The sequence below is a fragment of the Cyprinodon tularosa genome, unplaced genomic scaffold (assembly GCF_016077235.1).
Source record: "Cyprinodon tularosa strain WSP-4 unplaced genomic scaffold, ASM1607723v1 ctg510, whole genome shotgun sequence".
Lineage (NCBI taxonomy): Eukaryota > Metazoa > Chordata > Actinopteri > Cyprinodontiformes > Cyprinodontidae > Cyprinodon > Cyprinodon tularosa.
This window is the reverse complement of record NW_024039242.1, coordinates 21,977-42,672: the sequence shown is the minus strand read 5'-3', so window position 1 is coordinate 42,672 and position 20,696 is coordinate 21,977. Positions and strand designations below refer to the sequence as shown.

At 40.7% G+C, this 20,696-nt stretch overlaps 1 protein-coding gene across 1 annotated transcript; it reads right to left on the bottom strand.

Annotated features, from left to right (window-relative positions):
• Positions 1-5,346: 5,346 nt before the first annotated feature.
• On the bottom strand, positions 5,347-20,124 carry aqp9b (aquaporin 9b). Its single transcript, XM_038303490.1, has 4 exons — positions 19,964-20,124; positions 19,722-19,840; positions 15,849-16,066; positions 5,347-7,654 (listed from the first exon to the last, which is right to left on the bottom strand). The coding sequence occupies exons 1-4, from the start codon at positions 20,067-20,069 to the stop codon at positions 7,495-7,497; spliced, it is 603 nt and encodes a 200-aa protein (XP_038159418.1). The 5' UTR covers positions 20,070-20,124; the 3' UTR covers positions 5,347-7,494.
• Between the last annotated feature and the right edge of the window lie 572 nt (positions 20,125-20,696).

Below are 20,696 nucleotides of genomic sequence, written 5' to 3'. Positions count from 1 at the left end.
CACAGATGCAAGTCTTTTTCTCCTCAAAGCTTCTAAAAATACAAAGAAAACCTAAAAGGGTTGGTTCAGCTTTTTCAAGCTCATCCTATTCAGTGATTCCAACCTTTACTGAGAATGTGGTCATCTCTGCATAACCTTATATGTTACTACCTTTGAATCTAGGCTTTATTTGAATGAGTTCTGGTTAGGTGAGATAAAGGGAAACTATTTAGTAATTTAAAAAACGATAACTAGTCAGTGTTATGCCAACGGCGATGCCTAAATATATCTCACTGGCCTCAATCCTATTATTAAAAAAAGTAGTTTACATAAAAACTCATTATCATTCCCATATTTGTGAAAATAAAAACATGTAATACACATGACTAATAAAGAATAAACCTAACAATTCCCCCCGATAAGCTACCGTTTTTACAGGTAACCTAAAATTAAAAAACTGATGCATCCCTTGAAGCACCAGGTGATTAGGGAGCATCCATAATTGGGCAACGCCCCCATCCCCAGAAAAATCACCCAACCCTGGAGTACATGTGCAAAAACCACATTAGTTCAGGTAAAAAAAAAAACCTTGCTCTAGCTCAAGGTACTGAACGCGATCTCTCAGGTGGGTCGTCTGTGTGCGCTTGCAGAAAGGACCCTAGTGTATCACAAGTCTAAAAAAAAAACAACCCAAAAAGTGATTGTGCATGATAAAAAAAAAACGAGCCTAAAAGCATAGCGTTCAAAATCTCCTCTGACATCATGGAATAGTGTCAGTGGCATCTGGTAGGTGGCTGTTGCACCCAATTTGCTACCATAAAGAGAGCCAGTGGCTCTATCTATGCATCAGAGGATGAGAGCACGAATACTGCGCAACAGTACACACAAACTGCTATTACAGCAGCTACAATAATGGTTCAAGTGAATATACTCACGAAAAGGTTTCCTGAGTTTCCAAACCGTGACTCAAACATATTTGATAATGGCTCATCAATTCCTGAGTGTGATTCAAGCTGAGATAAGTCCAACAAGTTAAGCCTGAATAGACCATTTAAGACCCCCTTGCTACTGACAATTATCAAGAGGGTTACTTCCACAGTAATGCATATTTTCCCTTAAGGCCAGTCACTGTGAGTAAATGGGGATTAACCTTTATCAAGCTGTGGTCTGACGAGGTGTTCAGCCTGGCACATAGCAGCCCAATGTTCTGCTCCTGTATCTGTTTTAACTTGCCAGTTTGTGGCGCTGTGTACCCCCCGGGTCTAGTGTTCCAGCCCACATAGCTCCACCTAGGGGAACCATTGTCCCCCATATGTAGCTCCCCATCTGAAACGGCACATGAAAACATCATACACCCGCCAGGATTCACCCCACAATCTATGACATTGCAGAGATCAAACTGAAAAGTTACTGAACTCCCCAGAGTGTGTAACTTAACTCCACACCCCTATATTCCCTGACACATGGACCAGAGATTATCTGTGGTGTATGGTTGTCGTGTTTTATTCTATGTACAGCAGCATCAACATACCTGAAGGTCTCCCGCTTTATACTCACCCTGGATCCCCATGTCACAGTGATGAGGTTCTTGACCAGGGCCCCTCCGTTTGCCCTCCCTTCACAGTGCGTCAACATCCTGATTTGTCACATTCTCCCTAATATACCCCAGGTGCTCTCTGATTTCTCTGAGGTTCCTTTCCGAGGGCGGCTCACTTTTCCTGCAATGTGTTTTATGCAAAGGCTTGCTCACCTTAGTTTGGTCCTCGTCCAACCAAACCTGTACTTTCAAGTGGGGGTGGTGGTTTGACAGGACCCAAATGCAGACACAAAAGCTTAAGGTGGTTACTTAAAGGTTTAATAACAAAAGGGTAACAGAAGCAAAAATTCCAAAACATAAATCCTTAGAATCCACAAAAATAGGGAACCAGGAATACTTACAAGGGGGCAAAGAATTTACAACAATCCGTCAAAGAGTGACTGAATGGGAGATTATATGGGAGAAAGAAACAAAGACCAGGCTAATTAGCAGGTTGGGAGCAGGTGTGAACAGGGGCAAGAAGGGAGCTAGGGAAAAGAAGACCGACACAAGACGGCAAACAGGAAATATTTAAGAACTCAAATACAAAACTTGAACAAAACCAACACCATAACACTCATACTGTGAGGTTGGACACTTTGAAATGTCCTATCCACCTGGGGTCCTTGCAAGCCCTCTGGAAAACCTGTATATCCAGTCTCCAGAGGCCAGCTGTTCGGGGGTCTCTCCCACCGTTTCTCTGGACTAGGCTTCCTTTACATTGTTGGACAAAAGTCTGACAGCAGACTGCAACTGTTGATCATAGTCCATTACTTCCTCCCTGTGCCTATCTAGTGTGGGGGTAGTCCTGGACTGCATGGAGGAGGTCAATGGAAAGGGCATTTTCTTTCCTGTCAGAAGCTCATGAGGGGGTCAATCCCATGCGCTCTGTGGGTGATGATTGTATGAAAAGCATCACTAAGGGGGATGGTCCATCCAAGTCATTTTTGTGTCAGCACAAAATTTTGCTAATTGTTCTTGGTGCGATTCACTTTTTCAACTTGCCCTTAAGAGGCTGGATGGTAGGCTGCTCCGAATCCATGTCTGATTCCAATATCGTTCTCCACTTGTCTTGAGGTATCTGATGTGAAATGTGTCCCATTATCCGCAGACTGATTTCCAATAAGGCATATTATCACTGCAACAATTTTTTTTCAGACTTAAAAAAGGACTGAGTAAACACCATCAGGACAAAAACTTGCTGTATATGGCCTTATTCTAACATGAACATGTGACTTAAGGTGTTTCGCCTATAGGCATAATAAAAGCTACTGTAACAACCTCAGAAACTTGGACCCAATATTCACATATTGTGGATTCACATTTCAACAAGCTTTATTTAGAACAAATAACTCAGCAGGGCAGGTGATCGGCATCGGGGCGGGTAACTGGATTCACTGCAGAGGTAGAAAACACAGGTCAGTGACTGGAATGTCAGAAAAATGTCAGAGAGCTGGCCAGGCAGGGATCAATTTGCATCAAAGGTTGGCTGAAAAAAGGTCACAAAATCAGTTCAGGGATGATCTACACCAGTGACTCTAGAAATTGTGGTGTTGAGCCTATTTGCGGTTTCTGGTTAACAACTATCATGTTTTAAGATCCTCTGTAGAAACTACACCAAAAATAACGACAAGGCATGTATATATGTTTAAAGACAAAGAGCATCACTTAGAAATACACAAGACCAATTACAATAGCTTTTGATGCTGTTTTTATTAATGCTACACCAATGGATCATATCTATAAGAAATATTTGTATTCCAATAAATACCCAAATAGTTCGGGAACCTCTGATCTAAACTAATCACACTGGGGCACAAAAGCGCTTGTACTTCCTGCAGAGGATGAGGAGATCCCACCTGCCCTCACCCATCCTCACGAACCTCTACAGAAGCACCATAGAAAGCATTCTGACCAGCTGTCTCCCCGTGTGGTGTGGAGGTTGTAGCGCCACAGATTGGAAGAAGGTGAGGAGAGTGGTGAGAAGAGCAGAGAAGAACATCGGGGCTCCTCTTCCCTCTATTAAAGATATTTTATCCCAGCGCTGCGTGTCCCGAGCCCGTAACATCATCAATGACCCCTCACACCCCCACCATGGACTGTTCTTCCTGCTGCCCTCTGGGAAGAGGCTTCGAAACATTGGATGCAGGTCCAGCAGATTCCAAAACAGCTTCTTCTCCACTGCCATCAGACAGCTAAATTGTTGACAAAACTCTAAATCATGTCACAGACCCAGCATGAAACTGACCATGTCATTGCATTTTTTGCACCATGTCTTTTCTCTCACAATGTTTACATTTGTTCACTGCTGCACTTTAAGAAAATTGAAATGCATGAGAGATCTACAAAACAAAATGTTGTTTTGTATACACTCTGTGTATACAAAATGACAATAAATGTTTTCTAAGTCTCTAAGTCTAAGAAATTAGACTTTGACATAGGGGAAAAAATACATGTTTTCCAAATAAATCCCAGAAGATCAGGATTTTCTATAGCCCTTCCTAATAAATGTGTACACACATGTATACCTATATTCGATTTAAAGTAATAATTCATGGTTCTGTATAATAACATTTAGGATGAGTGAGGCAGTTGTTCTTTATCTTTAGTTAAATAAAAACTCCTGGAATTCTTTCAGAGAAACATTTTCCCTTTTCGCCCAAACCACACAACTCGTTCTAAAAATAGCATAAATTGTGTATTTACTATTTTAGTGTTTGAATTTTAATAATTTTTCTATTGTTGAGATCAGTTCAGGGTTAATTACACCTATAATTAAAATCTTTAGTTAGACTAGTCTACTTGAGGGTATCACTGCTGCCCCCCTCTGGTTTAAAGCAGAGCTCCTTGTTCTGAAGGTGGTTCTGATCGTCAAATATTCTAAATAAAAGGTGCTAAACTGCATTGGACCAATCTTCTTTTTTCTTTGTATGTGCAATAAGTCGGCGTATTTTGGGTGATATACAAAGATGCTGCGCAAATGCGAACCAGTTTGCGTCCACCAAAAAGAAACAAAAACTGTAGCCGCAAATAGGTTTCCAATTTAGAAAATCACTTAACACTTGGTCACAGTTGCATTTGCAAATAACCATTTGCATATCCTCTACCCATTAATTTGTGTAATTTGATAATTGGAATATGATCTGCCCACGCAAAAGAACGGCTTGTGCTTGCTTCCTGATGAATTGTGAAATCAAATCCCTTTGCACCATCTTTAAAGATCTGCTCTGCACATACAAACCAGTTTGCACCTGTTATTTGACATGCAAATCTGTTGAAGATCAGGCCCTTTGTCTTCCAGGCCTCTCTACTAGATCTGCTTGTACCGACAAATGGTAATGAAACATTTATTCTAGAATTAATGCATGCACTGAGCCAAAAGATAAAGGCTTATCACTCCCAAATAAACTCATAGAACTTTTCTTTTTAAGGTTTAAACCAGAAAATGTAATTTTGAACACCATAAGATAGTATATGAATCTTCAAAAGTATGAAATCATTGAGGAAACTTGTGCTGGGAATAGGTGTACAGTGAAGTTATGTTTTTACAGCTTTTTAAATGGGTCTAAAAAAATAGGTGAACGTTATTTCTCTAAAGTTTCCCCGACTATTTTGACTTTCATATATCCATCCCTCTTCTTCTGCATGTCTTCATGGTGGCTTATTTCCAGCAATCTAAGAGCGAAAGGTGGGTACACCCTGGAAGATTGTTAGCCCATGAAGTACTGAAGTATTTTGACTTCATTTTTTTCATATTCTATTCTTATATTTAACAAGACAACAAAAGCATATGGAAGTGGAAAGATAACTTTTATTTGCACAGATCTACAATACATACGTTTAACATTTCAAATTCTTGTGTTTTACAACAAATGGCATCTGTTTTTCCTAGACTATATAATCCATGCTTTTTAGACAATAAAGTGAACCTGGTATTAAGTCCAGTTCAGTTTTCTAAAACAAAATTTAAGCCATGCAAAAAGTTAGCAAATAATGTCAACATTATAAATGTTTAAGTCAGGTAAATCCATAATATCCACAGAAATAGACAGAAAAGAAATCTAGTCCATATCTATTTGTGTACTTTAACTTACAAAAAAAGGGACAAATAATATATTTTGTGATTTCCCTTTGCTTATTGATCAGGAAAAAACGTATTACTTTAATTCCTACAATCAAAACATCTTTACACTGGTGTACTTATTATCAATTAACAAACAATTTAAAAACAAACTCTAGGAATAAATGCTGCCGATTAATGCTGAAAGTTTAATAAAACAACCACTGGGGCTGCTGTAAAATCAGTATCCTACAGTAAAAGCTCATAAATGAGGAATTCATACATAGACAAATGCTCACTTAAAGTTTTTGTCACAGCATCTTCTTTTTTTTTAGCTTTCGCCCAAGACTAAATTCAAAACTTACAAACACATTTATTGGGATTAATTGTTTCACATTTTTGCTCTTCCACGCAGTATTGCTTCTTTTGTTATTGTTACATTTTAGTAGCCTGACCAGCCAGACTGAATTACACAAAGCGTCATTCATTCTGGATTTGGCCGGACCAATCACAGCAAGGGAGGTTGGACTTTACGATGCATGACTCTCAGTGGCAGAATTACCCATAAGGCAGCAGCGCATGTCTGCTAGCATAACAAAAAGCTGGCGGCCGCAACATAGTAAATGCAACAAAAAGTAAAGCAGACCTTATATGCTCAGATTATTTAGGTTCAATTGGCAGAAAATCATTCAATGGAGAAATTCTTTGACAGCTTGATATGTTTTACAGACTATGAAATTACAAAAACCTAATGTGTCCCTTGTAGGTTTTGAATCACATCTGTAGTTATCTGAATGGTTCTAACATGATGGGGCTAACCCTGTTAGTCCAGCCACTCTAATCAAGCTTTATAAGCCCTTTACCAGACTGACACACCATGTATACGTCGTATCAGTCCAGTTGGCCAGGCTATAATTTTTGATTTTACAGTAGTAGCGGTTAAAAAATTCCCCATGATAGGTCTTTGACTCATCCTTGGCAGGTTCTTCGCTGGTACCCAGCAGATCCGTGAGGGTAAATCCCCTGTGATGATGCTGTCAGTCAGGCAATACCCCTAGCAGCCAGATTGTATCCCTGAAATACCCTATATTTCAATAAATGGCTGCAATTACAGTAAACATTGACACTTGCAGCAGAAAGAGGGGAGCCACTCCAGCGGCTGGAATTTGGAGGGAAGTTGGCAAAAATCAGAGGCCATTCGGCTGTCTTTTGGCCTAAAGGGGAACTTTTAAACCGCTACATCTGTACATATGTAGACAAACAAAAATAGCCCAAAATTATCCTTTAATCCAGCGAAGGCTTAAATGTCCTGAGCTGTAATTGTTCTTAACACTGTGAAACAGTTTTGACTGAACACCAAACATTTTCCTAAATGAGAAATGTACCCTAGTTTTAAGAAGTAACCCCCCCAAAAATATCTGGAAAAATAGTTATTACTATTTGTATTTACGGCAGACTTAAAATAAAAGCAGAACTATTTCAGACCTAATAAAGCAACAAACAAGTACCTTTAATGTGCATGAAAAATACAAAGTAAAAAAAGTAAAGTCTCTCCTACCCTTGAAAGTTATTAAATAAAAAATGCACAGAAACAAATTTCCATAATAAATGGTCACATTTTAATACTGAATCCTGTGTTGATTGTTTGTCATCAAAAATACTGCAGCAACTTGAAGAATCCATTGAAAATCAGGACTGACTGGGATATGAATTCATTCAAATGGCTTTATTGAAAAGGTATATCTTTTCAGATTTTCTTAATTAATTTTTTTGGATGGAAAGCGAAACGTCTTCAAACTTGGAAACAAAGTCCAGTGGATTGTTTTAAATTTTTTTTTTTTTTTGGAATCTTAATGCATTTTTGCTTAGATTCTTTACTTTAAGTCAGAGTAATGCTTTCATATTTGTCCCGAACGTTGTTTTCCTGTTTCTGAGGCTCCGGTTGGTGCAAATCAATGAGGAGGAAGTAAATCCCAGCACCAACAGCTCCACCAACCATGGGTCCTACTACAGGGATCCACCACCAGCAGCCCCCGGCTCTGCACACAACAATGATAGGACAGATTATTACAGCCACACATGAACCAGCATATGCTTTCTTTACTGATCTATGCTATGCTAAAAATACTCCAAATGGTAAACATTTTGCAAACTCTATCCCTGTGAAAAGTTTCTTTGCCATTTTGCAACTTATACCAAAAAACTTTTAAAGTATAAAGCAGGCTATTACTCTGACAAATACTGTTGGCAATCCAAGAGAGGTCAACCCTCTAACTCAGGAGTCAGCAACCCAAACTGCTCAAAGAGCCATATTGGACCAAAAAAAAAAAAAAACATAAAACAAATCTCTCTGGAGCCGCAAAAATATACAAGTCTTCTATAAACCTCGCATGGCAATATGGGCTCTATGTGTATTATCCTACTATAGAAAAGGACTATGTGGGCCTAAATATATAATAAGCATCCATCCATCCATCCATCTTCCTCCGCTTATCCGGGGTCGGGTCGCGGGGGCAGCAGCTTAAGAAGGGAGGCCCAGACTTCCCTCTCCCCAGCCACTTCTTCCAGCTCTTCAGGAGGAACCCCAAGGCGTTCCCAGGCCAGCCGAGAAACATAGTCTCTCCAGCGTGTCCTGGGTCTTCCCCGGGGCCTCCCCCCGGTGGGACGTGCCCGGAACACCTCACCAGGGAGGCGTCCAGGAGGCATCCTAAACAGATGCCCAAGCCACCTCAACTGGCTCCTCTCAACGTGGAGGAGCAGCGGCTCTACTCCGAGTCCCTCCCGGATGACCGAGCTTCTCACCCTATCTCTAAGGGAGAGCCCAGCCACCCTACGGAGGAAACCCATTTCGGCCGCTTGTATCCGCAATCTCGTTCTTTCGGTCATGACCCAGAGTTCATGACCATAGATGAGGGTAGGAACGTAGATCGACCGGTAAATCGAGAGCTTCGCTTTTTGACTCAGCTCTCTCTTCACCATGACGGACCGGTACAGCGCCCGCTTCACGGCAGACGCTGCACCAATCCGCCTGCCGATCTCCCGCTCCCTTCTTCCCTCATTCGTGAACAAGATCCCAAGATACTTAAACTGCTCCACTTGGGGCAGGACACCCCCCCTGACCCGGAGAAGGCACTCTACCCTTTTCCGGCTCAAGACTATGGCCTCGGATTTGGAGGCACTGATCCCCATCCCGGCCGCTTCACACTCGGCTGCGAACCGATCCAGCGAGAGCTGCAGATCACGACCTGATGAAGCCAACAGGACCACATCATCTGCGAAAAGCAGAGACGCAATCCTAAGGCCACCAAAACGGATCCCCTCAACACCTTGGCTGCGCCTAGAAATTCTGTCCATGAAGGTAATGAACAGAATCGGTGACAAAGGGCAGCCCTGGCGGAGTCCAACTCTCACCGGAAACGAGCCCGACTTACTGCCGGCAATGCGGACCAGACTCTGACACCGGTCATACAGGGACCTGACAGCCCGTATCAAAGGGCCCGGCACCCCGTACTCCCGGAGAACCCCCCACAGGGCCCCCCGAGGGACACGGTCGAACGCCTTCTCCAAGTCCACAAAGCACATGTAGACTGGTTGGGCGAACTCCCATGCACCCTCCAGGACCCTGAGGATATAGAGCTGGTCCAGCGTTCCACGACCAGGACGGAAACCACACTGCTCTTCCTGAATCCGAGGTTCGACTATCCGACGGACCCTCCGCTCCAGCACCCCCGAATAGACCTTGCCGGGGAGGCTTAAGAGTGTGACTCCCCTGTAATTGGAGCACACCCTCCGGTCCCCCTTTTTGAATAGGGGGACCACCACCCCAGTCTGCCAATCCAGGGGGACTGCCCCCGATGTCCATGCAATGTTGAAGAGTCGCGTCAGCCAACACAACCCTACAACATCCAGGACCTTGAGGAACTCCGGGCGGATCTCATCCACCCCCGGGGCCCTGCCACCGAGGAGCTTTTTAACCACCACGGCGACCTCGCCCACAGAGATTGGAGAGCCCAGTCAAGAGTCCCCAGGCCCAGCTTCCTCAATGGAAGACATGTTGGTGGGATTGAGGAGGTCTTCGAAGTATTCCGCCCACCGACCCACAACGTCCCGAGTCGAGGTCAGCAGCACACCATCCCCACTATAAACAGTGTTGGTGCTGCACCGCTTTCCCCTCCTGAGACGCCGGATGGCGGACCAGAATCGCTTCGGAGCCGTGCGGAAGTCTTTCTCCATGGCCTCTCCAAACTCCTCCCACACCCGAGTTTTTGCCTCAGCAACCATCCGAGCCGCATGCCGCTTCGCCCGCCGGTACCCATCAGCTGATTCCGGAGTCCCACAGGCCAAAAAGGCCCAATAGGCCTTCTTCTTCAACCTGACAGCATCCCTCACCGGAGGTGTCCACCAACGGGTTCGAGGGTTGCCGCCACGATAGGCACCGACAACCTTGCGGCCGCAGCTCAGATAAGCCGCCTCAACAATGGAGGAACGGAACATGGTCCACTCGGACTCAATGTCCCCCACCTCCCCCGGGATGTGTTCGAAGTTCTGCCGGAGATGGGAGTTAAAGCTCCGCCTAACAGGGGACTCGGCCAGACGTTCCCAGCAGACCCTCACAACACGTTTGGGCCAGCCAGGTCTGACCGGCATCCTCCCCCACCACCGGAGCCAACTCACCACCAGGTAGTGGTCAGTGGAAAGCTCAGCACCTCTCTTCACCCGAGTGTCCAAGACATACGGCCGCAAGTCCGATGAAACGATGACAAAGTCGATCATCGAACTGCGGCCTAGGGTGTCCTGGTGCCATGTGCACATATGGACACCCTTATGCTTGAACATGGTGTTCGTTATGGACAATCCATGACGAGCACAGAAGTCCAACAACAGAACACCACTCGAGTTCAGATCAGGGCGGCCATTCCTCCCAACCATGCCCCTCCAGGTCTCACTGTCATTATATAATAAGCATCCATGATTAAATGTTAGTCCTGGAGCAAATGTCACATAGTAGCATGAGGAGAGGGAAGGGCAGTGAACGCTCCCATTGCGCGGGTTAAATTTTGATGCATTGGTAAAATGATAGAAACACGATAAAGGAATCTTTCTATGGTGGACGTGTTTCTGTTGGGAGGAGTTGATTGAGTCATGTGGAACCAAGCAGGAAATGACATCCATCAGAGTAGAGCTCTCTAACCCCGAAATCACACATGCATCCGTCACCATGCAGCGTTCCTTGGTGTGATTTATGTTTTTAGGATTTGGGGAAAAAAAGGAAGAAAGTTCACACGCCTGCATCAACGGGCTACCTGTCTGAGCTGTTGACGTTTTTTTTCCTGCTTGAAACAAAACTAGCAGCAGTAGTGGAGTTTGGAGATGCAATCCACTTCTTTCCGTAAAAATTCAAAAAATATCCACTGGACTTGGTTTTCAAGATTTGAAGACGTTTCGCCACCTCTCCAGGAAGCTTTCTCAATTCAAATGTCTGGATCCGCAGTGAGTTTGAGTCTTATATAGACAACGCCTTGTATCGCTTGGAAACATGCAATGGTAACCGATGAATGGGTCGTTAGTTCCATCGTTAGCCTGTAATATCTGAACCTGTCTATGATTCTAGGGGTCGGTCGTTAAAGGGGGGATTGCCATTAAGGGGGGGGGATTGTCTCCTGTAATACCTGAAACCTGTCTATGATTGTTAAGGGTTGGTCGTTAAGGAGGTATTGTTCACCGGCTGGAGCGGGTAGGTCCCTCGTTCCTCTGTGATGGGGTGGGGGGTTTGGTGATATCTGGAAGGGATCATGTCTATGATTGAATTGTATGTTTTTGGAAGCTGGAATCTGAGTCCACCACCTCTGTTTAAAGTTGGTTTTTCTCTCTTAACATAGATGGCTTCCTTCACGCCCCTCTCAAACCATCTATTTTCTTTATCCAGAATATGGACATTCTGGTCCTCTGGTCAAATCTTGAAAACCAAGTCCAGTGGATATTTTTTGAATTTTTACGGAATGACTATGACCTGGATGACTGAGAACCTTCATCAGCATACAATCCACTTCTTAAATCTATCTTTGCTCTCCTCTAATTTATCCAGAAGTTCTGCAATCGCATTCTTTCTCTCACAAACAACATTGTGATCGGCTGCAAATTTAGCCTTCCCTGGAAATGCCTTTCTAAATGACTATTTTTATTATTTGAAAAATGTTCATGCCAAAGCAAAAATGGTGGCAATCCTTCCGCATTGTAAAGGAAAGCAAATAATTTGGTCCATTCTTCTTTGAATCCCCTGTTTTCATCAGGTATCTTCCTTTTTATCCCTTTGGGATAAAATTATTGGATTTCTTTGCCTGGCACTGTGCTGCGCTGACACGTGTTGCAGGCTTTGACCACTGATATCTATGACACACATTTCCGCTGAAATAAATGTTTACATATATTGTTTAAATGTATTTTTTATACAAATGTTTACAGCATTGGGAAACCTTACTACCGTCTGTTTGAGCTCCCACACACCATATTAAAATAAACAAACCAAAAAAATCTATTTTTCATACATTTATGAAAAAGCTCCAGGGAGCCTCAAGGGGGGCGCTAAAGAGTTGCAATTGGCTCTAGAGTCACGGGTTGCCGACTCCTGCTCTAACTCATTGAGTTAAAGGGATTTAACTACTTGCTTTATAAAAATGCATGGAATCCAGCGATCAGTTATGCATGTAGCTTTTACAAACATATAAAATGTGTAACAAAAAACAAAATGTTTATTTGAGAAGCATAGGCACTTCCACCATGCACTCCAAAAAGCAAACCAGGGGCTTAGTAAATATCATTATGTTAGTATGTCAAATTACCTTGATACAATCTTTGAATATTATTAAGGTGCTTATTGAATTTGGATATATTAAAATAAATGTCTAAAACTTTACCAGATATTTAAGTTTACGGCATTTCTTTTGCCCTTGTTTTTAATTAATTTTCAGAATAACTTTAGTATTTTATTTAGAATACCCATTTTTACAGTATTTAATAGTTGTGAAATTAAATCAAAATAATAATATTATTTTTTTGTTGGTACTTTTTCCTTCAAGTTGCTAAGGGGACTTTAAAGGGGTGCCAAAGTGTTGCCCACGGGTGCCATCTTCTGAAAACAGAACTCCCCAGTGGTCTAAGTTTGAAATGTTATTTGGTCCTGTTGCTCTTCTTATTTAATAACACATGCATCTATAGAGATTTCAAAAAAGATATCTAAGAGAAAATTTAAAAAAAAAATTGAGACGGGTGCTGGCTTGCTACATAATGTCACTGACAGATTTTACATCTTGTCTGCCATGTGGGGGGAAAGGGGAAGGAATGAAGCTTGGGTGACTATAGGCAAATGGCTTGGTGTGTTCCTAGTTCTCCCTCAAAGTCTTCTGTGGAGGAGAGATGGTTATAAGTATCTGTGTTTTAGGGCATAAACTATGGTACACTGGAAAAATGTTGAGCAAAAATCAAGTATAAACTTCCTCAAAGGAGGTGTTGTTCAGATAGAAGTTAATGCCATTTAAACTGAAATGGGTCTAAGATACCTCAATATAAGGGTTTATAGTATCAAGATAAATTAAGATTTTTGACCCCACCTTCTCATTATCTTATCCCAGATAACAGTGTAGCCCTTAGAAGCTCTGTCTGTCCGTCATGTGTCCTCATTCTGATTCACTTTAAACGTATTATTTGAGCCCGACGGAGATTACTGAGGACGGCAGATCAGTGTCATCACCTGAGCCTTTAATGGAGGTAAAAGGATTGATGAACAAATGTAAACAGTTGGGCTGAGCAGACTTTGTCTCCTCTGTGGGTAGTCAGGAACCTGAAGAAGGGAGACGTCTGGATTATAGTCTTAAATCTAAGATGATCAGCTCAGGGGATTGACGCTCTCTAGGTTACAACTATTTTATGAGCACATCCTGAAAATACTATACATTAACATACATTGTTTTGGTAGGAAGTGATTCACATATTGTATCTGTTAATCTTAAGGTAGTTGAAGGACCAATTCAGGAAAAATATCTTTTAAATTAAGTAGTTAGATTTCAATTTATATAGAATCTTACCAAAAAAGCAACTGTTTTTACACATCCTCTTATTAACTGATCATCCCTTTTCCTCCAGCCTGCACTGGTATGGACTCGCCAAAGGCACTTTTATTATCCAAGCAGTGTTTTGTTCTCAGTTTGACAACCATAACAACCACTCTCAATGCATTTAAGCAGTGACATGCACAGACGCTTTCAAGGGCAGGGGTTAAAAAGATTGGTACGGGGGGGTCAAGGATGACGGCCAATGAGGGCAAAGGCTCAAACAGCATGTATTTACCAACGATCAAACCAGGCAACCTGACAAGAGCAACCAGAGGAATGTATCCCAGCCTTCTATTGATCATACAATATTGGCTCTGAATTGGAAAGACTCTGTTTAGTAAAACTATAGTTAAAAAAGAGATCACCAGCTTTTACTTTTTTATTTCTAGGTAATTTTTCGTAAAAGTTTAAGGTCAGTTAAGCAAAAATCTGAAAAAATCTTCAAGGCCAAGTGGGATAAGACAAGTAGTGCTGAGAATAAATTGTGAATGTTTGTGTTTGCTTGAAGCAGGAGATGAGAAACTGCCATGTTGTTGAATGCATATGTAATGCCAGCAGATGGCAACAGTCTACAACGATGGGGCTTGGTGCAAAAATTCTTTTCATTCTCAAAAAGGACTAAGCACATACTACCAGGAGAAAAGCTTTCTGTATATGGCTTTATTTTAAGATGAATATATTTGGTTTTTTTTATAGGCATAGTACATGACAAACACAATGTGTATTAATGGCTGCATATTCCAGCAAATAGAGAAAAATATTTAATAACTGCTGGGATTTGAAATATTAATTATCATTAAATAGCACTGAATTAAAACATATCTTTTAAAAGACAACTCTATGGGTTTGATTGTTCTTAGGGAATCAATTTAGGTTATTCCATTATTGTAGATGTTCAAGCACTGTTTGCAGAAATGTTGGAATGAACATGTTTTAAAAAAACTGTTTGAAGAGTTCATCTCATAGAGCAAAAATAATCAGTTTTTTTTTTAAAGTGGTCTTGGTTTGAATTTATACAAATAATTTAAAGTTATTATACAATTAATAGACAATTAATTAATTAATTTTCTTTTTCATGTCCTAGTGCCCATAAACCTTAGCCTGGGTGCCATTCCGAACTTAGTCCCGCCCACAACGTTTGAGGTCGGGAAGTTCGGTCTGGCATTGCTTAATAGTAGCGCGAGTATGCTCGCACAATATCTGGCGGGCCAATCAAATTGTCAGGGCGGCCTTTATCAGATGATGGACAGATGATCAACAGTAACGTAATCAACCACGTCACCAAAGCACGCTTGGGTGACAACAACAATGGCTGCCACTGGAGAGTTGAGGTGTGTAGATTCTGCTATAAGGTCTGTTCTAGAAGATATCGACAGCAAATTAATTTTAAAAGAGGAACAGAGAAACGCGATCAAGGCTCATCTTCTTATTCTAGGCGTGCAACTGCACGCTTTTATTTTTGTTGACAACAACTATGCGTTGCTTAACATCCGTCACGCACTCCGTTGCTCTTATTGGTTGTAGGTCTATCCAATTGAGTGCAGAGGCATTTTTTTTCCTGGTTCGTTCGAAACACGCCCCATAATCACAGTATCAGCAGTATCAGACTCATATTCTGACTAGAATTGAGTAGGACTATGTCAGGCTACATAAACCTTATCTTTACACCTGCTTCTGAGGGAGTGTTGTTAATGGAGGAATCTGTAGGTGCATCTTTAGTTACAAAGCTTTTGAAATAGAAAACATCACTTAATTAAGCTGTTTATGTACAAAATGTGATCACAGTGTGTACAGCAAATGGAATTACAATCATGAGGTCTATTTTTGAGGCTTAGATGATTATTTTGATAACTTAAAAGGAAAATAATAGTAGCTGCATGCAGCTTTGAGGTTTAAGCGTGGGAGACATGCAGTGGTTCTATTTTGGCATTGAACTTTTTAAATATTTCATATTTATATGTGGGAAAGCTGTTCTTGTTAACTCAAGTCTCAAAGTCATTTTTAAAACATGTATTGTGTTTAAAATATTAATTCATATGAATTGGTGCTGGAAGTGCTACTCTTCATGGGGAAGGAAAAAGAGCATTTTTCTATAAGTTTCCAATGAAATAAAACATATACTTACCTGAACACATCAGTGCCCCACCCAGCCACAGCGGTGAAGAATCGTGGGCCAAGGTCTCGTGCAGGGTTTATGGGATAGCCGCAGTTCAGACCCATAGAAACTCCGATGGCCATTATGATCAAGCCAATGCAGAGTGGTTCCATGCCTTTTGGGGCGCCGATGTTTTTCCTGTCAGTGATGGCCAGGATGCACAAAATCAGAGCACCAGTTGCTATGACCTTCAAAGCAGAATCAAAGGATCGTTAAAAAAATGTTCTTAGAATTTAGGGAACATTAGTAAAAGAAAAGATATTTGGATCTATTGATATCTTTGAAGTGTTTGACAAGGGCAGTGGCCCTTGTGGCCAACCCACCCTCTAAGCTTGTTTTAGCTATTTAATGTGCTTTTTGACAGGATGTTTTTGAGTCCTCTCCTCTGCTGCGATGACCTACGCCCTGTGTTTCTCTAAGCCTATTAAGGGGTCTCTATTCCTGTTTCACACTGCATAAGACAGCTTAACTTTGGTTACATATATATATATATATATATATATATATATATATATATATATATATATATATATATATATATATATATATATATATATATATATATATATATATATATATATATATGAAACGGTTCTATCTGTCCCTGTGCAAATGTGTTTGGTTGACTTTTAAGCTTAGATTCCAATATCTGTGCAGTGAGGGGACTCCAAATCTGACATCTGCGACGATGGTACTGCTACTGAAACTCTTTAAAAATGTAATTAGCACACAGAACAGCAGTAAGAAGTTCGGCATCCATTCTTTGCATGCTTTGTGAGTCAATTGTCGCGGTTGCTAGATCAGAGAGCTCACGCTGATTGAAGTGCCGTGACTGCTGGAGAAGGCTAGACCTGTTCTATTTTGGAGCTGAACTCTTCCGGCTTCCTTATTTTCAAAGCCTTCGAAGAACCCAGTGCAGATAGGCCGGGTTCTTCAGGAGACTCAACCACCAAAAGTGAAGACAGCATTTGTGTGTCTCTTTGATGCCCTGCGTCACATCTCGGATTTACCCCACCTTTCACCCATAGACTGTCTGAGATAGACACCAGTCCCACCGTGACCCTGACAGAATAAGCGGGAGAAGATTGATGGATAGATGTAAACACATGCAATTTTCATATGATTTTTAATATTACTTAGCATTTTTATGTTTTATTATTCTGCATTTCTTTCTTTTTTTTGACGAGGTCCCCACTTTTATATGTAGTCAATGCTGAGAGATCCAGGACCCCTCTTGGCTATGTCTTTAAAAAGTAATCAAAAGCTAGATTTTCAGTTATATTATGGTAACACAGTTTAAAAGTAAAATGAAATATTTATTTTATTTTTTATTTTTTTCAAAATGACCAGAAACAGAAGTCCCCCAAATGGCAGGTGAGTAAATAACAGCCCACTTGTGGGAATTTTGGCTGGTACTGGTCTGTGCTTAGAGTGTTAAACATAACCATGTAAAAAATTAAAAGCTGTTCAGCAGACAGTTTATATCAAATAAAAAAAAGATTTAGTGTTTGTAAAAATACCAGCAAAGCTTTATTTAATGGTTTTTATGACAGTTTCTTGACTTCCATTATTCCCTGTAATAAAAATATATTTCTCAAGTGCAGATTCTAAAAAGAAATACAAGATTAATTTGCTAAATAATACAAAAATTCACCAATAATATGAAAATAGAAATAAAGATTTGACTGTCTAATCTTAAGGAACCTTTTTCTTTAAAAATGAAGCATCTGTTGCAGCACGAGAACATGATTGAAAACACTAATACCTTTTTTTGTTCTATGTCTGTAAAAATAAGGGTTCATAAAGTGATCTGCACTGATAGCTCACATAATTACTCATGCCTTTCAAATGCTCAACCCTCTCCAGCTCCCAATTGTCACTAATCTCATCCACCTGCAGGTTTCCCTTATATTGGGCTCAGGTCCAGCTATCAGGGTGGATCATTGTTTGTTCCCTGTTTGATTTCTGTTTCTCCGGTCAGTCTGTTTTGTTAATTTTAGTTAGTTCCAGGGTTATTGTCCCTTTTCCTGTCAGGAGTTTATTCTGAAGCCAGTGTCCTCAGGCGAGTTATTTCTCTAACCAGTGGTGAGAGCGTATCAGCATTTCCCTAGTGATTCTGTTTTCCTGATTCCGTTCCCTTTCATCCAGTGGCCCTGTCTGGTCTGCCCGCCTGAATCTCTGTTAGACTCCTGCTGGATTTTGCCTCCAATGTGCGTTTCTGTCAGAGCTGGAAGCTCGACACACAGGACTTTGAACCTGCCTTTGCACTCTGATGGATTCCTGGAACATGGATCTGCTGTTTCTGAGTGGACTATACTGTACTGTTAAACCAGGTAAGAGACTCACTCTAATTATCATCTTCTGTTCAGATGATCGTGGTCACTTACCTGTGTTTCTCTCTACAGAATCAGTGATGGGTTGCGCCCCACACCTGCAGTCGCTGCGGTTGCAGTTCTTCAGCAACGTGCTTCTGTTTTCGTTTAATAATCATTATGAACTTTCCTATTGGCTGTCTCACCTGGAATACTGGGTCTATCTGTCCTGTTTTATGACAGTTTAATAATGAGTCATAATGACAAGAAAAGCATATTTTGCTAAAGTTTTGACCTGCAAATGATATGGGTCTGTGTTTACAAAGATTTTCAGAGTCCTCTCAGAAAGCTTCTAAAATAGTGTAAAAAACATTATGCTAAGGAAAATACCATAAGAGTGATTCAGATTGTTGCTCAGAGGGTCAAAAAATGTGTGGTTGACCATTTTGGTAAGTGTGATGCTGTTTACAGTTGTGATTGAATGATGCAAGAAAAAAAAACATAGACTGGATTAAGATAGGTGCATCATTATGATGAAAAGTTGTAACGAAAGAATATATGTCATGCTTTCGCCATAATGGAAATTTAATGTTATTTTGATTTGTGCCTTTATTCTACTTTGCCTACATGTATAAAACAGTTGCGTTTGGCAAAACAATGACCTAAAGAGGTTTAAGAACTAAACTGGAGAGAGAAGCCGTACCTTGTCAACAACCCGGTAAAGATGTGCAAAAGCTTTTAAATGTATATTTACTGCAAAAAGGATCACAGACTGAAAATCATGTGTAACTGGTCAACCATGAGCTTAAGAGATGTTTTTTTTTTTTTTTTTTTACCACTTTTACCATTGCCTTTTGTGTGGTGAGTAACCATTATAACATGAGTAATGTTTATTGATTCATTACAATGACAATCCTGTTTTTTCTGTTTAACATGTTAAGTTACCTTCCTTGGCTGTAGATATAGACCAACCTTAACTGAGTAGCAATTTTTCTAAAATATGTTTAACAGGCCCTCACTGTCATCCCTTAGTCAGAGACAGCTGCAAATGTCTTAACTGCTCTAAGGAGAAAAGGAAATTCAGAATCTTCTTTCTAGAAAAAAAGTTCAATAAGCAGGAGCTTAGAACCAAAGCAGCTCGAGGTCCAGTTTAAGATTTCTACTTTTAGTACTGAGATACTGAGATGAATGACCTCACACATGGCCAAAAGTATCAGCGCACAGTAGTACTGTGCTTGACGAGCCAGCAAATGCATCTGACCTTCACCTCCCAATGTAAACATTGCAATACACCATGGATAGACGGATACATTTTAGAAAATAATTCAAAAAATATAAATTTTTATTCAATCTAATGGTTTTTTGTTTGTTTTTTAGAAGGAGTCCAAAAAATGTATTTGTAGTCATTTATTTCAGTTTTTTGTGTAAGTGCATCTTTCTGGTAAATGGCTTATTATAACTTAAACATTTTAGCTTATTTGTGTCTTTATATCGAGAAGTTACTTTTGAAAAAATGTGTTTTGAATTTCACCTGGTCTACAAACCCATTTAGCAGTGAGAGATGTTTCGCAGGGTAAGATGCAAAAATGTTGGCTGTTGCATTTTCACCAGTAACTTCGAGTTTTCCACCAGTGTAGTCCATCAAAGCATCTGAAGAGGGGGAATTTTAGTTCAGCAAATGTAATGCAAAACCATTTATTATAAAAAAAAATAGACATAATGTGTGATATTTCTTTGCTCTTTGTTTTATTACATATTCTAAATTAAACTCACCATAATATAAACCAAAGACTGCACAGGAACCAACAAATGCTCCAAGGAACTGTGCCACCACATACACTGGGAATTTCTTCAAAGGAAGTTTCCCCAAAATCACCATGGCTATTGAGACAGCAGGGTTCACATGAGCTCCTGGAAAATTAAGCAAAAACAAGGCTAAAATCAATCATCTAGCTTCCCAAGAACGGAAAACCAACACTGCAATCATAAAGTTGATATTTTTTGAGTTCTACTATGATTTAAATCTCACCTCAAGGGTAAATGATCAAATATTATACTCTCCTGAACTGAAATAGAAAATGTGTGTTTGAAGAACTAAGTACTACGTACTTAATGACTTGCAGAACAACCTACAGCAAATGTATTTTCTAAATGCACAGCTTATTTCAGTCAGGCAGCAGGCTGGATGGGGGCTATTGCAATGCATTATTAGGTTTGTACAGTAGGATGATTGCCCTGTCCCATTATCTGATGTGGAGGAACTTTCAGCTGTTTGACAGATGGCCACATATTCTATTTAAGAACAAATTGTCACGATCTTGGCACTAATGGCTGGCTTAATTTGCTCATTTCATTCATCTGTCTAGCTCTGCCCAGTTTTCATCCACTGCTCACCTGATCCACCTGCTCCCGCTTCTATTGAAACTCCTTGGTTCCAGCGACCTGTGCCAGATTTATCTTGAGTCTTAGGTGCTGAGAGTTCTGTAGCATTTATATAGGGTTCTGA

Excerpts from the sequence above, each read along its gene's own strand:
- aqp9b (XM_038303490.1), bottom strand. The coding sequence starts at position 20,069 with ATGGTGATTTTGGGGAAACTTCCTTTGAAGAAATTCCCAGTGTATGTG. Across the intron at positions 19,841-19,963 it reads AGTCTTTGGTTTATATTATG|ATGCTTTGATGGACTACACT; the intron begins GTGAGTTTAATT and ends CCCCCTCTTCAG. Across the intron at positions 16,067-19,721 it reads TAAATGGGTTTGTAGACCAG|GTCATAGCAACTGGTGCTCT; the intron begins GTGAAATTCAAA and ends TCTGCTTTGAAG.